This window comes from Bombina bombina, chromosome 7 (assembly GCF_027579735.1).
Source record: "Bombina bombina isolate aBomBom1 chromosome 7, aBomBom1.pri, whole genome shotgun sequence".
NCBI classification, from domain to species: Eukaryota; Metazoa; Chordata; class Amphibia; order Anura; family Bombinatoridae; genus Bombina; species Bombina bombina.
This window is the reverse complement of record NC_069505.1, coordinates 313,863,175-313,882,095: the sequence shown is the minus strand read 5'-3', so window position 1 is coordinate 313,882,095 and position 18,921 is coordinate 313,863,175. Positions and strand designations below refer to the sequence as shown.

At 37.1% G+C, this 18,921-nt stretch overlaps 1 protein-coding gene across 3 annotated transcripts in view; it reads left to right on the top strand.

The window, feature by feature from the left end:
* LOC128666382 (prothrombin-like) overlaps window positions 1–18,921 on the top strand; it is a 111,750-nt gene that overhangs the window by 26,345 nt on the left and 66,484 nt on the right. For 2 of the 3 annotated variants that reach the window (XM_053720946.1, XM_053720945.1), the window contains exons 2-4: window positions 2,741–2,854; window positions 6,525–6,658; window positions 9,801–9,973. In XM_053720946.1, the coding sequence (XP_053576921.1) occupies window positions 2,785–2,854; window positions 6,525–6,658; window positions 9,801–9,833 (237 nt within the window). In that variant the 5' untranslated portion in view covers window positions 2,741–2,784 and the 3' untranslated portion in view covers window positions 9,834–9,973. Of the gene's footprint in view, window positions 1–2,740; window positions 2,855–6,524; window positions 6,659–9,800; window positions 9,974–18,921 lie in introns of those variants that run through there. The other variant, XM_053720947.1, reaches the window with a different exon arrangement.

Sequence of the window (18,921 nt, the reverse complement as noted above, 5' to 3'; positions counted from 1 at the left end):
TTAAGCAATATAATTTGTCGTTAAATTAGGTATATTACCAGCTTCAATCCTCTTATAAATTATACAAGGCAGTTTATCAGTGTACTGTGTTTATTCAGTTGTCTGAAAGGTTAACTGTGTCTCAGTTTTTACACTCTTATACAAATTTCGGTCTAGAAAAAGCCACGTTACGTGGCGAAACATGTCAGGGACGTTAGGGCAATGGTGAGGAGTCCTAGGAGCTCCTGTGTTTTTAGCAAGCCTTAAGCTACCGATTCAATTACTGTAGTCTTTTTCACTCAATTTATTCGAAGTCTACTTAGAGCTAGGAATGGTTCAATATTTATATTTGATCCGGCTAGCCAAGTGTCACTGATAATCATGTTGTACTAATTAACCTAGCACCCGAGAACGCTGGAGAGCATATTACTCTCCCAGACAGTTAACGGTTACAGCTGTAAATTTAGTCAGTATACCTAATATCACGGATTACATGTATGTACCAAACTGTGATTTATATAAGCATATCAATTTTTTAGAAAAATAGCCGCAAATGTCAGTATACGCTAATGCATAAACAGTCACGAATGTGCAGTTAGGTCGTTGCAACATTATTTAAGATTGAAACTATTAGACACAAGTGTGTGTAAAAAGATAGACACAGCCAACCTCTTACAAAATTGAGCAGGCAAATAAGATCCTGTGAATCACTATTACATGACAGGACATAAGCTACTGTGATTTTTATAAAAACTCTCTAGACCGAAATTTGTATAAGAGTGTAAAAACTGAGACACAGTTAACCTTTCAGACAACTGAATAAACACAGTACACTGATAAACTGCCTTGTATAATTTATAAGAGGATTGAAGCTGGTAATATACCTAATTTAACGACAAATTATATTGCTTAAATTGAGATATATACAAGTTTATTACACACTATAAGCAGCGAATACAGACACAGTCTAATACTAAAACACTCTGCTGAATTATTAATATAGAACAGAGCAAATGAGAAATATTTGGATTGTGTTATGCATGTAAGAGTGACACCAGTACACGCCAATACACAAACAGTCTTGCGAACCACTAATACTTAACAGTGTATTTGAAACACTGTATCAATATTTAATAATTTGACTGAAATAGGTATACGCGTGGGAACAAATATTTAGTTTATGTTTGATATGCTTGTGGGTGTGACATCAGCACACACTAATACATAAACAGTCTTGTGCATTATTATTATACAACAGTGTAGTTGAGACACTGTTTCATTATTTAATACTCAGACTGAAACACATACATACGTGGGAAGAGAGATACAATCAACCTCTCAGACAATCGAGCGAAGAAAAACTATATTTTTATAACTGCTCTTTCTCTGTAGGTGGTTAACCTGGTAATATATCCAACTTATCCGGTAACACTTACACTCAATTTAAGGTATACATAAGTAGAGTATACACAGACAACAGCGAATAGGAAGCAGGTTAATTAACTGCAACCCAAATTATATATTATATATAGGAGTATTTGCAGAAGTAATTCAAGTATTCTGTACAGTGACACGACATAGCCAAATAGACTACAATCGGTACATAAGTGTGTTTTTAAAAGTTAAATTTTAATTATAGTCAAGTGTATGTCTCTTCCATTCTTGGATGTCATTTTTTGATCTCTCGTTATTAAAATGACTCAATAAGTGACCTGTGAGTGCTTCCAAGTGTATTCTTTTCCTTTCTTGCTCCAGAAATCAGTATTATACACATAGCACCAAATCTAGCCACACAGTTGGCTGACAACACAAAGGCCCCACTAGTTGGCCAGACATTTAAATAAAACAGGTCCTATTTATACCTGTAGTGCCATTGGTAATCCCTTTTTTCACAGGCCAGCTGCAGGTAGCCACCGGTCTCCGTTCCGGCCTTTACGAATCCTAGACGGGATTAATTAAATCCGCCTATAGTATTTTCTCAGGCCTCCAGGAACAGACAGCGTTCTCCACACGTCTGTGCGCTTAGCCCCTCCTACCGAATCCATGCTCTATATTTGACAGTTGTGTTGATTTTGTAAACAATATATTTCTTTTTTGATTTCCACTTCTGTCTGTTTGGTTTTGCCACCTTTTCCATAGTGAATTTCTTGCAGCTTGCCACACTTTCTAATGACAGTGTGTGTGTGTATATATGTATATATGTATATATATATATATATATATATATATATATATATATATCTGTATAAATAGGATGAGTTTGTATAACCTGATAAATATGCTGTGCTGTATAACAATGTGAATATCTATACACTTTTTACCTCTGTGATTACCTTGTATCTAAGCATCTTCTGACAGCCCCATGATCTCATGACATTTGATTTATTATCTATTGACTTGCGTTTAGTACTGTGTTGTGCTAAATCTTAAATAACTCTGTGGGCTTGAACACAATGTTATCTATATGACCCGCATGAACTAGCAGTGTCCTACTGTGAAAAGCTGAAAATAAAAGCATGGGATTAAGAGGCTCTATAGTGGCTTAGAAACAGGCAGAAATTTAGAGGTTTAAATGTTATAAAGTATATTATATCAATGCTGGTTGTACAAAGCTGAGGAATGGGTAGTAAAGCTGTTATCTATATTTTAAAAGATAACAATTTTAGTGTAGAATGTCCCTTTAATAACACAATATGAGGCGTGGATAATTTGCATTTACAGGTAGACAACATTGTGTAATATTTAGGTTTTCTCTTTGTAGAATAAATTCTGACTACAACAGAAAAGAAGCATTTGGAAAATAACATGGAGAAGAAACTGCTGTTTGTTCTGGGAATCTGTATTCTGGTGATTCTTTGTTCCAATACAGGGAGAGGTGAGTTAAATATCTGACTCTCATAGAAATGTTTATTTACTATAAAATAAAGCCGAAGGGTTAAAAGACTGCTTCTGCAAAGATTACAAACACAATTTATCTCCCGAAAAAGATTTAAAGGGACAGTAAAGTCAAAACATTCATGATTCAAACAGAATGTAAATAAAAACAACTTTCCAACTTACTTTTATTTACTATTATCAAATTAGGATCTGATAGTTTAGTAGTGTGCACATTTCTTTAGCCACAAATGGCAGTCTCTGCAACTATGTATAGCATTGCTATAAACACTGCTGCCAGATGGATAAAAAATCTACACGCTCTCGAGCGCACCTAAGATTACTTTTAACAAAGGATACCAAGAGAACTTGGCAAAATGGATACTAGAAGTTATTTAAAATTGCATAATCTGTTTGAATCATGAACATTTAGTTTTGACTTTACTGTCCCTTTAAATCTTATTCATTAGATAAATGTATTTGCAGTTTCCTTTATTTTCTTAACCATTTAAAATTTTAAAATCCATTTATATTTAATTTTGACCTCTCCCTGCCAGGTTGAAAAGGCATCTTGTGTATTATCTAATGTCAAAGCAAACCCCATACATATACTAAGTGCATAACTTATAGTTTTACTAGATTGATAAATAGATGATAGATACATAGAGACACTCCAGATTACAGTACATAAATGGGTAGAACTATAAGGTAGATATTATGCATTTAGTATACACAACCCAATGCTTAAGGCCAATGACAGTAATTAAGGACGTACAACACACACTTAGAAATTATTATTTCAGACAATATGAAAGTGGGTAAACAATAAAGTAGCACAGAAGGCCAGTGAGATGATTGGCTGTAAAGGAAGAGGCATTAGCGGGAGATTTGAGGGACTTATTACACTTTTATAGATCACAGATCTGAAGATCAAATCATCAGGACAACATTATTAAACTAGAAAGTCTCTAAACCAATGATAATAAAATAGTACTTGGTATGAAAAGGAAAAAAAAACCTTACAGTATTTGTGTAACTGAGAGGGGAGCCATGACTCAGGAGAGAGAGAGAGATGGGATAGACACAAAGGGAGAGAGATGATTAAAATATTTAAGTACATTGAGACATTTTTAAAGCTGCAGAAGAAAGTGTTGGAGGATTAGAAGAAATTTGCAGAAAGATGATTGATTAATGGAATCGGCTTTCGATTGAGTTAGTAAGAAAAATAAACAAAAGGGGTTTACACTGTACTGTAACATATTTTCCCCTTACTGTGCTCCCCATTATTTGTTACACCAGCTGCCGAGTATTAAGTGTATATAAGAACTTGTTGCTTTAAGTTAATCTTGGCATTGAAATGGGGATTGTCGTCAGAAAGAGCAGACCTCCTTATCATATCTTTCTCTCTTTTTATAGGCATAAATGCAATAGATATAGGTATTTAAATGCTCATTTAAGGTGGCATTTTCAATCGCAAAAATAAACATTAAGGATTAAGTACCAATACATTTAAACGCAGCTGGTATAACATGTGATTCAGTACATAGTAGGCAGAAAACTAATTTGCAGTCCACTGCCCTTTTAAGAAGGAAATATGCACAGATCAGTGGGAGTTTTAGCAAACAATAAATTGGGGAGTATACTAGAACGTTGGCAGAATCATGGATGAGTCCAGGTGAATTAGTGGGTTACTGATGCCTGATCATACAAAAAGTCCTAAATGCTGCAGCACAAAATCTTCTTTTACTATGTGCTTAAAGGGACAGTTCACCCACAACTGTTCTCCCATTTAAATTGTTCACAATGATCCATTTTACCTGCTGGAGTGTACTAAATTGTTTACACATAGCTCCTTTACCACTATTTTGCCTTTGAAATAGCGGATTTAGCTTGTGGTTTCCCAAACCTATACTGAAAGTTTTGATAGCTATTGAATAGCCTAAGTAAACACAGCCTGCAGAAGAAGTGACACTCCTAGTGGGGTGCAGGATAGTTAATAAAATGGTAATTTTCCATTGTTCTCTCTATGGATTGAGCTTTAGTTTTCCATACAGATATAACATAAGGAAGCAAGTGTGTGTGTACACAAAGTGATAACATAATGAGATCTGATATTACCTGAAGCTCAACCCATGTAATTTTCTCATCAAATTTGCTTTGCTCCCTTGGTGGTATTTTTGAAAAGCCAAACCTAGGTATTCTCAAACTGATTTCTAAACCTTTTGAAAACCGCCTCTTAGCTCAGAGCATTTAGAAAGTTTTTCAGTTAGACAGTGCTAGTTCATTCAGTTTAGTGTGTCCTATTACAATGGGTTGAGCATGCAGGTAATATCAGATCTCATTATGTTATCACTTTGTGTACACACACTTGCTTCCTTATCTTATATCTGTCTGGAAAACTAAAGCTCAATACATAGAGAGAACTATGGGAAAGTTAGCATTTTATTACTTATCTATCCTGCACCCCACTAGGGAGTGTAATTTCTTCTGCAGGCTGTGTTTGGCTATTCAATAGCTGAGATCAGTATCAAAACTTTTAGTATAGGTTTGGCAAACCACAAGCTAAATCGGCTATTTCAAAGGCCAAAATAGGGGTAAAGGAGCTATGTGTAAACAATTTAGTACACTCCAGCAGGTAAAATGGATCATTGTGAACAATTTAAATGGGAGAACATTTTAGGGTGAACTGTCCCTTAAATTCCTACTTTTGAACAAAATATACCAATAGAACAAAGAAAATGTAATAGAAGTAAATTAGAAATTTGTTGGGTTTCATGTATTTTTTGATTTGTTGAGAATTTGTATACTTAAAGGGACACTGTAACCAAAATTTCTTTAGTGATTCAAATTGAGCATGACATTTTAAGCAACTTTCTAATTTACTCCTATTATCAAATTTTCTTCATTCTCTTGGTATCTTTATTTGAAATTTGTTTAGATGCCGGCCCATTTTTTGTTAACAACCTGGGTTGTCTTTGCTGATTGGTGGATAAATTCATCCACTAATAAAAAAGTGCTGTCCAGCGTACTGAAACCAAAAAAAGCTTAGATGCCTTCTTTTTCAAATAAAGATAGCAAGAGAACGAAGAAAAATTGATAATAGGAGTAAATTAGAAAGTTGCTTAAAATTGCCTGTTCTTTCTGAATTACAAAAGAGAATTTTTGGGTTCAGATTAGAAGCAACTGAGATTGTCATGATGTAATTTATGTATCTGTTGTTTAATAGAATATTTTATGATTAAAGGGACACTGAATCCAAATTTGTTCTTTTTTAATTCAGATAGAGCATGCAATTTTCTAATTTACTCCTATTAATTTTTCTTTGTTCTCTTGCTATCTTTATTTGAAAAATAAGGCATCTAAGCTATTCTTTGGTTAGGTACTCTGGACAGCACTTGTTTGTTGGTTAAATTAATCCACCAATCAGCAAGAACAACCCAGGTTGTTCACCAAAAATGGGCCGGCATGTAAACTTACATTCTTGCATTTCAAATAAAGATACCAAGAGAATTTGCTAATAGGAGTAAACTAGAAAATTGCTTAAAATGTCATGTTCTATCTGAATCACCAAAGAAAAAAATTGGGTTCAGTATCCAAGTATGGGATTTACCCTCCATGCTTTTGTCATTTTAATTTTTGTATTAGTAAAAGTATTGTATATCTAATTTCAGCATCTATGGAGAAGTCTACGGCATCACAGTTTTTGGGAAAAATTGAAAGAAAACGCTCTTTATATGAAGAATGTTATGTGGAACAATGTAATTATGAGGAAGTTCTGGAGGCTCTTGGAAACCGTAGAGATGCTGTGAGTATCCAATAAACTAACATTTAAACTGCCTAGAATTGGGGATATTGTATTGATTGTGCAATCATTCAATAATATGAGAGAACTTTGACATAAAGAGCATATTGTTTAACCTTTTCATGCCCTTAGGACATTCCATGCCAGTACTGAGCTTTAATGCCTCTTAGGACGGCATGGAACGCCCTAACTTTTTAGCGCCCTCTCATAAAAGGAAACATCCAACTGGGGGATGTGCCTAGAATCATAGGCAGTCCCCCAGGATCCAATCCCAGCATTGAAATGACGTGATCTGTTTCCTCTTTATGTTTACATCAGGACTCTTGCCCTGTCCTGAAGGGGTTAATAGACACACACAGCTCTCCACATTTTCTGGAGTATATATTGGATGGGGAGGCTAGTGGCTGAGTTAGTGGTGGTTACCAGAAACCATATGAGGGTGGAGTTTGTGGTGGGCAAGGTCAGGGTGGGTGAAGGTGGTGTTGCAGTAGTTCTAAGGGGGACCTCTGTAATTGTGGGGGCATGGCTATGGTATTATTGGGGTCACTAAAAAGACAGTGGCATGAAGGGGTCATTGTTACCCTACTTTTCAGTCTAATAGTAGTGCAATATAGAAGATCAGTTCTTTTGCAACCTCTGTCCCTCAGCAGGACCCCCACTGGGCTGAGTCAGGGACATATGGGGGTGGTGGAGATGTAAAACCTTGGGATGGCATCAAATGATGTCCAGAGACAGGAGAAGAGCTCATCAGGAACTGTTGGATCTGGCACAGCTTGGCAGTCCCCGGTAAACCAGGGCTTTTATAAGGTTTCCTAAATGATGATAATCACCCATGATGGCCGTCAAATGATGCAGTGGGAAGGAAAATATCTACTACTCATGTGCAAATCAAACTAAGTGGTTTACATTGTATATTTATTGATTTTGTTATTCTAGTGTGTTTAGTGTATGTGTGTAAATACATAATATATGTACACACACATATATTATATCTAAATACTGTATATACATACACACATATTTAGGTGTGTGTGTGTGTATATATATATATATATATATATATATATATATATATATATATATATATATATATATAAATATATATATATATATATAAAAATATTTTTTTTTTCACATTGACTTTTTGTATTATATTTTATACATCATGATATATATATACTAAAGACCGCTGCTCCATAACTTGTCCGGCTGCTCTGAGGCCGCGGACCAAAATTGACCCGATCGGGTTGATTGACACCCCCTGATAGTGTCCGCGAATCTGCAGGGGGCGGTATTGCACCAGCAGTTCACAAGAACTGCTGCTGCGATGATAAATGCAGAGAGCGTATGCTGTTGGCATTTATCGATGTGCGGCGGACATGATATGCTACATCGTATCATGTCCGCTCGCACATTAATATACCCCAATGTGTAGTTTTCTCACTGAAAAATAACCTAGGAAAAAAGTAGAATGGAACAGCACTTTCTATGAAATGGGTGCTCGTGTAGACCGGTGAACTGCCTATTCACCTATCAGGAGTCACAAAGATGATAATGTCCACAGCACTCCAGATGACAAATTCTTTTATTTCAGGACACAATAAAACAGCAACGTTTCGGGATTAATTTCCCTTAATCATGCATGATTAAGGGAAATTAATCCCGAAACGTTGCTGTTTTATTGTGTCCTGAAATAAAAGAATTTGTCATTTGGAGTGCTGTGGACATTATCATCTTTGTGAAAAATAACCTAGAGTAGGGCTTCAGTGTGAGCTGCTGTGTAAAATGCCTCATTTTGTTTTGTGTTTCAGTAATAACAATATTGTATTTTGAGGTATATGATATATAGGAATATAAAACAGATATTACATTAGAGACAATAAACCATTTGCAAGGGTTAAAGGGACAGTTTATGGTTCAGACAGAGAATTCACTTTTAAACAACTTCCCGGTTTACTTCTGCTATCTTTGTTCTCTTGGTATCTTTTGTTGAAAAGTATACCTAGGTTGGGTTAGAAACAGCAGTGCAGCACTGGGAGCTAGCTGCTGTTTTATGGTTGCGCATATATACCTCTTGTCATTCGTTCACTCAATGTGTTCAGTTAGCTCCCAGCAGTGCATTGTTCAACAAAGAATACCAAGAGAAGGAAGCGAATTTGATAGTAGAAATACATTGGAAAGTTGTTGTGTTTCATGTCTCTTTAAATAAACACTGTCTTCATTTATATGAAACAAGCAGAAAACAGTTGCAATCTTTTAGACTGCACTGAAAAATTCCCCTCCCAGCTGCTGTCTCTCCTCACATTCCCCTGGCCTGAACCCCCTAGTCAGATTGTTGGACTACCCACCTATTCCCACAGAACACCTGTGAATTTGCACTAGTGCATAATAACCACACCCACAGAACACCTGTGACTCCACCCACATGCCCCCCTGTTATTTTATGGCATGAGCTTACCAACCACCCCAAAAAAGAGAACTGAATTGCTGGAGCCATCTCTGGCTGCAAATCAATGTGATACCCTGAAACAAAAGTACAGAGCTCAAGAATAATGGTGAAATATACTCACACAAATAACCTGGTTATTTCTGAACACACTACTCGAAGTATGATGTAAATACCTTGCAACGCTATAGATACCTACTGGGAGGTTTAGGACTGAATTTGAGCAGATTCATGTTAGGTGCTGAAGCCATGGCAGAAGGGGAGTGGGGTCACTGGTGTTCAGTGGTCTGGGTTAAAGAAACTCTCTGGTTTCACTTTCGAAAAAGTAAATATTTGTATCATTTTAACAAAACTAATATCTGAATGCACTAATTTAAGAGATAACTAACATAATTCATGAATATATTTTTGTTCTTTAAATTAGGTGTATTACCTGTAGCGCTCTGGGGTGTTTTTTCTTGTGCCCTGAAATAATATAATCAGCAGCTTTTTGGCCCCTTACAAATTAAAACACAACATTTTTAAAATGTAGCAAAACACTGTTTATTCTTTTATTAATTTTTAATTTAAAGGACATTACATAGCATTATAATTAGGCATACAATACAGTTGCCTAGGGCATATATATATTTTATTTTGCAGTACTGTGATATTTTCTCATTATTTTTTATTGTTTTCTAATGTGTCTTTCTTTCAAAGGATGCTTACTGGAATCGAAAGAATGGAAACTGAATGTCATCAAAAGTTTTTTATTTTGGTGTCTACAAATGTTTTTTTACTCAGATGCAATCAAGAATCATGTTATAACTGAACTGCATGCTGGGATATGAGAAGCAAACTAAAAATGAATAAAGATTATTTTAAATTTTTAATTTTAGTAGAATTATTTTTATCCCACAAGCTACTCTGATACACACCTTACCTATGGCTAAGTAGTCCTGTTAGCTATTGACAAGTTAGCACTATCATGAATTCCTGTGTTTTTATGCTAGCACACCTCACAATACAGCAGCTATCCGGGATGGGAAGGCTGGTCACAGTTAGAGAGGCCCAGAGATCCAGGGGCGAGTCGCAACACGTTGGGGAAGGACTTTGGTATAGTGGACAGAGCTATATGGGAAGTTAGATGGAGCTGGGTATGTAGGGGCCAGATCACAGACATAGATATATAGTCCTCTGCAAATCAAAATAGTCCTATAAAAAGTGGGGTGTCCTCAGCAAGCATTTTCTAGGATCGATTACTTCCTCATCTCAGATTCTCTGCTTAAATGGAATTGGGTGACTAAAATTGAGGATATAGTAATATCCGATCATGCCGCCATCTCGCTGAGCTGTAGATCTGGTGTCAGGAACTCAGGTAATAATTATACTTATTTCCCCAGATTTTTAAGTAACAATGCTAGCTTCCAAAACTGGCTACAATAAAAATGGGCAGATTATCTTAAAAAGAACAGAAACTATTTGGATAAAGTTGAAGTGTTTTGGGAGGCCTCTAAGGCCGTTCTACATGGGGAAATTAAATCGTATATGTCACACTGGAAGAAGAAATGTAGTCGGGTTGCTAGACAGCTTGCCAATCAAGTGAAGAATTCTTATAGAGCATACTTAATTTACCCCTAGCAAAGGATGTTGGGATGCATATGCAAGGGCAAAAGCACTCTGATATGCATATTAAGCAGAGTAGTGCCCAAAAGCTCTATACAGTGGATTTGCAGGTAGATCGGCCAAATTCTTAGCCAGAATAGCTAAATCCTCCCTAAGGCAGGCAATTTCGGCCATTAAACAAGGTGCAATGAGTCATCCCGATATTGAACGAGTGTTTTTCCAAGATTTGTACAAACCAGACCCTCCCAATTTAGTAAAGAAAAGAGAATTCTGGGAGAAGCTCAAGACACCAAGATTGTCGTTGGAAGCCAGGGAGTCTATTAATGGCCCCCAATACTGAAGAGGAGATTATACTAGCAATTAAGAATGCTAAACCCAATAAAGCGGCCGGGCCAGACTCATTCCCTATTGAATTCTACAGAATGCTACAAATCCAGGTGACTCCTACATTGACCAGGCTATTTAATTTCTACTTTTCAGATAATATTAGGTGTTCACCTTCTTTTGCAGCAGCAAATATCACGCTAATCTTAAAAAAGGGTAAGGACCCTGAGCTGCCAAGTTCTTTTAGACCCATTTCAGTCCTTAATACAGACTACAAATTATTAGCAGCCATTGTAGCTTCTCGACTGAAACCTTATATTGGTGACCTAATTCATGAGAACCAATCTGGATTTATGTCAGGTCGGAACCCTGTGAGAAACACGAGGAAACTACTAGTGCTCATAGAGTCTTTTGGAACAGATATAAGTCCTCCAGTTCTCATGAGATCCTAGATAAGGCCATCTTAACGGTCGACGCAGAGAAGGCCTTTGGTCGGGTCAGCTGGGTTCATTTGTTTTTTTACCCTAGATAAATTTGGACTTTCTGGTTTTTTTAACAACTATATTTGGTTAATTTATAGCGCCCCTGCATCTGCAGTCATTATCAATGTGACCTCCCAACGATTTGTTCTGTATAGAGGGACTAGACAGGGATGCCCATTCTCTCTCCATTGCTATTCAACATCAGTTTGGAGCCCCTGGCCATATGATTACGCCAAGAGCTGGAAGGTATCTTACTGGCAGGCGAGAAACTGGTCCTGCTTTTATATGCGGATGATCTGTTATTCTTATCTAATCTTAAGGTCACGTTGCCAATTCTCCAGGATCTTATTCATGAGTTTGGCGAGATTTCCGGGTTCAAGGTTAACACCTGGAAATCGGAACTAATGTGGCTCTATAAGAAGCCTTCACATGATATTAAGCACCCCTTCTTGGAAGTATCTCAGATTACTTATTTAGGTCTTCGATTATCTAGAACAGTGTTTTTCAACCAGTGTGCCGTGGCACACTAGTGTGCCGTGAGAGATCCTCAGGTGTGCCACGGCAGACTGACAACAGTGTGACATATTTTTTAAACTTTGCTTGTTTTTTTACTCCCAGTGCAGGGGTAGTTTGTAGGAGGCATGGCATAACAGCACAATACATACAGTATGTGTGTGTTTGTGTGTATGTATGTATATATATATATGTGTGATTTTTTTTTTTTTTTTTTTTTTAAATTTTGGGGTGGTGGTGTGCCACAGGATTTTTTTAATGTTAAAAAGTGTGCCACGGCAAAAAAAAGGTTAAAAATCACTGATCTAGAAACCCGTATAAGTTAAATTATGGGCTTGGGTTCGAGCTTTGTAGTAAAAAATTGGAAGAATGGACCCTGCTTCCCATTTCTTTATCTGCTCGTGTAACATTGATTAAATCAATTATCTTTCCTAAACTTATGTACATTTTTCAAAAAATTCCTTTGTTTTTACACAAAAAGGATATTACTATATATAACAGAGCTTGCTCTAAATTTTTGTGGAAAGGAGACAAGCCTCGGATTGCCTCCCATCGCCTTATGAACTCTAAATTGGCAGCTGGACTTGCACTCCCTAATATTCAGATTTACAATGTAGTGTCCATAGCTAGATTTGCGCTGGACTGGTTAACTGGTAAAGATCAAATTTCTTCTTCTGTTTGGGAAATGTGGCCCCTTTCCAGCTGAAGGCTTTACTAAATTGTCCATTGACTTCACTTCCTTCAAATATATTCTGTTTGTCCACCTTTAAGAATATCATAGTTGCATGGCAGAGGCTGTGTACAGAGGTGGATTGCTCACCTTATGTTTCGCAATATCTACCCATATGTGGCAACCCTAACTTCAGCACTGGACTCTCAAACCAGATATTTAAAGACTGGGAGCTAAAAGGTTTAAAAACCATGAGTCCATTCCTGGAAGCAGAAGGGCATCCACTAACCTATGCAGAAATTGCAAATAAATTCAACCTAGGTGCACGTGAATTCTATGCCTACCTTCAAGTTAGGCATTTTTTCCAGGAGTTGCTCAAGGACTATGGGAATAATTGGTCCATGGGTGAATTACAGTCCAGGATTTCTATCTATGCTTCTGGGATGTTTGCAATTTCTCCACTATATTTACTTGCAATTCAGAAAGCCTCAAGTCTGCAGGTTTGGGACATGGTTGCCAAATGGGTTACCCAATTCTCAGATATAGATGAGCAAACCATTGTTGGGAGCTTTTAAAATTACTCAACAGAGTTGGGTTCCAACAACATGGAGAGAATCTCAGATAAAAATTGGGCTTCAGAGGTATCTTACCCCAGGAATGCTATCTAAATGGTACAATGCAAGGGTTCCTTGAATCCTTGCGCCAGATGCTCGATATTGGACGCAGATTTATTTCATTGTTTGTGGGGTTGCCCAAAAAATTTCCAATACTGGAAAAAGATCTCATATTGGATGAGTGCAGTCTTAAAACTGGAACATGAGCTAATTCCTATTGAGATCTTTTTTCTGGTGAGATTTCAAGGAATAAACAAACTATAGCCTTATAAATACAATTATACTAATCTCCTCCTTAAACTATGGAAGGCACGTTCAGCACCTACAATGGTACAATTTAAAGCAGTTTTAGTCAATCAATTTACAACAGAGCAGTTCAACATACCCTACCCTCAAGATCTCCACTTGCCTGCCTTATTAAGAAAATGGGAAACGTTTGTAAGATCCTTGCCCCTAGTTTACCAAAAAAAAAATGATTAAACCATTCAGGGAATTTGAATTTGATAAATATCCTGGCGGGTCATTTCCCTGGAGATGTGGGCGTAGAGTGAGGGGCTCGGGGGGGGGGGGGATCGGAGCGAGGGTGGACCACCCCCCCAGCGTTTTGTTTTGTACCGTTTGGTTTTGGTCGGTTTCGATATGTCTGGTTTATCTTGCTCTGGTTTGTTTCTATTGTCTGACGCACGCAGGTTCAATCGTTTTTAAAAAATAAAAAATTAAAAGAAACAAAAGGGAAGAATGGGAAGCAATGAGATATATATTTGAAGCTGGGTTCACATCCTGTTACTTCATATCTAGTACAGGCTATGTACTAAACTTCTTCTCTTTTTTATAAATAAAGATTTTTTTTTTTTTTAAAAAGTGGGGTGTTTGGGAACGCTTTGCCAGCTAGCCTTTCATATTTATTTAAGGCACATGTAAGTACAAATTAAAGTTTCAAATAGTGGAAGTATAGACACTTACCACAGGAAAAAGTATGCACGTCTTGCACTCTACGCCCAGACTTAGGAGTGGTACTGATTTAGAGAAAAATTAAAATATAACCTTTATTAGAGTTTCCATAAAAACTGTAAACAAATATACACACAACACAAAGATTAAAAAACTCAAAGTGAAGCTGTCTTGATCACTGTTGTGTGTATATGGTGGACACAAATGCTAAGTAGATGCCTAAATATATGTCTCGCAATGTGTCACTACCTGTATGGCAGTTATAGAATATAAAGATCTCCTATGCAATCATGCTACTAGAGGGTGCCATGTGTAAATAGTATCAGGTTAAAAGCTACAACTTTCTGTAAATACTTGGATTACTCCTTGTTGGCTGAGTGAATAGAGGTTGAATTTGTAGGTCTAGATTAAACCTGTGATTCAATTCAGAGGTTCAAGTATTGTTACTAGTGGTATGTTAGTGTGTATTACCTATATTAGGGCCACAATAGTGGTTATGGGGTTCCGTGTTACCCCTAGCTGTGTTGATGTGGGAATTGATATTAAATGTAATAGTCACACAAGTCAAATAGTGTAAGGTACCCTATTAAATTAGTCCTAGTTGTGACAGGTATTATTGCTTTGATGGCTCAGAGCATCCAATTTTAGTGCACTCTTTTCAAGCTGCTTCTAATACAGGGCTCAAAACATTTGTTCAAAATCTAGGAGCCACTAAAATACAGGACCCTATAGATGACAAGAAGTATGATACATGTACAAAATAAAAATGTCACTGTAACTTAAAACAACAAATAAAGGATAACAATACAAATGTATCTCTATCAGTAGTATGAAACACATCTAAAAATAAAAAAAACAGCGCTCTACCAGAGTTGTTATTCAAATAACCCTTATAAATACCAAAAATCTTTAGGTATAAAAAAGTATTGATAAAATAAAGATAATAAAATAATATTCCATGTAATGAACAGTAACTTCAATTCAGCACAAATATTCAATCCCAATATAACTGGGGAGCAGCTTTCTTCAGGCCACAGTAGTGTTCATAGCCTCCAACGTCACCATCTATAATGTACAAAAGACAAGTGCATTTACGATTCACAGTATCCGATTTATTGTAACACTTCAAGCATAGCACAATACGCAATTACTAAAAGTTTATCTTAAAGGGACATGAATCCCTAAAATATTCTTTAGGGATTTAGATAGAGCATACAATCCCCCCCCCCCCAGTTTTTATTTACAACAAGCATTATATACAGTGAAATAAAAATCCATATCTTGCGCCATGCAGGGCCCAATATCTCTTAAAATAACATAAACCAAGGGCAGTCGAAAATTATCAGTATTGTCAATATTTCACAAAGTTGTGCCAATGTATAACGTCAAGAATGAATTGTATACTCTGCTGGGGTTTTTAGATCTATTTTCTTAAACATCATAACAAACAAAACATTCTGATATACAATAATCAAAGAAATTAAAAAATATAACAGAACAAAAACAAACAAACAAACAAAAAAACAACTATGGGAAAACCAGGAAAACAAACTGATAAATTGTGTCAGTATTATCACATATTTGTAAAAGTTAGTAATATACATTGTCATATATAACAAGAGTCAGGCTGAAGTCAACGAAACTTTAATACAGATTATGGTACGAGACCAATAAAAGCTTATATCAGCATAGTGCCTTAATCACAAAGAATTGTGAGATCCAATTATCTTTATATATCTACTATTGGATTTTTCTCTTTATTTCCCCGTTCACCCTATTGTCCCGATTTACTCCCTCTCTTGACAACAATCATAACAGCGACCAAATCGACAACCGCAAACCACATCAACAAAAAAAAAAAAAAAAAGATACAAGAAGAAACAAAGAAAAAGGACTAGTTACTCTCTGCCCCCCTCCTCACCTACCAAATGCCAAGAAGAACTATTTCTGAATTTTTAAATGGGAAAATCAGTCAATTTCTCTATCATGGAATGTTTTTATGAATGCTGCCCATTTATTAAAGAAGTTCCTTATATCAGATTAATTATTGATGTTTGTGTCTTTTTGTTCCAATACACATTGTTTTTTTAAATAATTCCTAACTTCGGAGATAGTCGGCAATGCTCTCATTTTCTATTTCTTGCAGATCAAGTATCTAGTAGCTAAAATAGAGAGATTTAGTAGTTTTTCATTAGTCTGATAACTGCCTTCCGTCTTTAGGCACAGTATAATTTGGAACAGTGATAGAGAGAGTGTCTCAATTTTCAATGTAGTTTTAAGCCAGAATTCTAGTTTATTACAGAAACTTCTTATTTTTGGACAATGCCAAAACATATGAGTCAGGTCTGCCACAGGGTAGGAGCACTTAGGACATTTATTAAATTCCTGGTTGTGAAATTTGAGACCTTTCTCTGGGGTGAAATATGTCCTATGGAGATGGAGTTTCCGGTGAGAAGGCGGTGCTGAAGTTCATGCTGCTCCATGTCTGCGTGTAGCCGTTGAAAGTAATCTAAGCCTTCATTCTTTGCCCCATTTCTGTTGGACTTTGGGGGCCAGTAGCTAGACATAATAACGCCAGCTGGAAAGGAAACCTCTAAGGCTGTATGTGCCTGCGGGTAAACCGCTGCTGAGCAATTGTCTAAGAAGAGAAAGCCAACAAACATGTATTAAGTTGTTGCTGACATCCTATACTGAGACTAAAAAATTTACCTGCTAGACTCCCTGTTTGCTCCTGTGGCCGGAGTTCCGTCTGAGGTGAGGAGGAGCTCAAGATCCGCGAGAGGTGGATGGTCGGAGTGGTGGAGGTGTTGTCTCGGAGTAGTAGAGTCGACGGAGGACGTGGCTCTTCCTGTTACTGGATTACGGATGCGCTGAGAAAGCGAGACCGGAGGCTACGCAGAGGGATCCGGCAGTCGCGCTCTCCTGGAGCAGTAGAGTCAAGGTGCTGATTGTAGCAGCCAGGTCAAGTACTCTGTGGCCAGTGAAGGTGATGGTACAGGTCGCCCAGGAATAGTGTTGCTATACAAGGGTATTCCCGCCGAGGTTTCCCGGCCCAGAGGAGGTAGCGTTTCATCGCAAGTATTGGTGGGTCGTTTCTTGTTCCGTATTGACTGACTGTGGCACTAACTGTCTCTTGAACCACTTATGTTTTGGCGATCTTGGCATGTTCCTGGCTCGCTGAAGGAGGTGGGTGACTGGAAAGTCTGCCTGAAGTGATTCTGTGACATTGCCATACCTTGTAGGGGATACGGGAGGACTTCCCATTAAAGTTTAAAACTCTGCTTGCTGATAAAATTGAGTTTGTGTAGCAGCCCAGCAGGGCCTATGTTTTTTTTAAACATAGGCAGAGACTTGGTCTAAACAGGTTAAGTCCTGACTGACATTGGTTGACACTACAGCTGGGCATAAAAGTCTCTTCCAGGCCGAGGGGATCAGGCTTATTTAAAGAAAGGAAAAGAAGGGAGAGGAAGAGAAACAAAAATGGGGGGGAAGGAGAAAGAAGGGAAAAAAAAAAGGAGAGAGACAAAGCTTATGACGATTGTTTTATTTTTATAGTGGTAATATCAAGTAGTCTGCTGATCTAATTGTATGTTTAGATATATTCCCTCAGGTTAAGATTTGTATAGAAAGGATCATTTTGAGGGGTACTTATTGGTTACTGCTTTGAATATTGTTATTTGCTGAGTTTGATCATAGAAGAGTGGGTATCAACAGGCTGTTCTAAGATTGGAGTCCAAATTAAAAAAAATGTTCTATGTATATATAGGTCACAGACCTTGAGCACTAGACACTGATGGCATCTTCACATTTTTGAGTAAAGGCATTATCATAAGTGGAGTAGTGGTCACATAGAACACTAAAAAGGGAAAAAAAAGATGAGGGGTAGAAATAAGGGGGAAGAAGAGAGGAAAAGAGGAGAGAGAGAAGGGCAAGAAGAGGGAAAAAAAGAGAAAAAAAAATATCTATACATCACGAATTAATAATTCAGTTTTTTTTATTATTTTCATTTTTTGCACAGGAGTTTGTTTTCTTAGTTCACTTAACACAAGGTTTTTTTTTTTAAGTTCACTACATGGAAAAATTTGTAACACTTGGGAAAAATAATTCACCCAAAATGCCAGTGAAATCTAGGGAAAAAAATAATAATAAATTGGGTGACTCCAATCCAGATATGTCAGCAGACAGTGTATCAGCTCTTATTGATACCCAGGTGCTAATCGGGCAACTTACTGCTATTTTTTCCCCTCAATTTGAGGAAATTAAAAAAGAATTGGGAACTATCTCTACAGAGATGATGACACTTTCTGCTGAGGTCAAGTTATTCTCTGTATGAATGGGGGAAGCGGAGAGTAGAATCTCCTCAGTTGAAGATAGGCTGACTATTCAAGAAAATGTAATTCAATCACAGCAGGTCAAACTAAATAATATGCAATTGCACCTGGATGATCTTGAAGATCGCTCCAGGCGAAATAACATAAGGATTATTGATTTATCAGAATCCCCGGAGTTTGACAACCTCATTAAATTTACCTCTACTACGCTCCCTCAGGCTATTGGTTTACCAGCTCACGTCCTCCCCTTAGCAATTGAAAGGGCGCACAGAGTCGGCCCTAGGAGAAGCTCTACTTCAGGGTCGGTTAAACCTAGGATGTGTGTCTTTA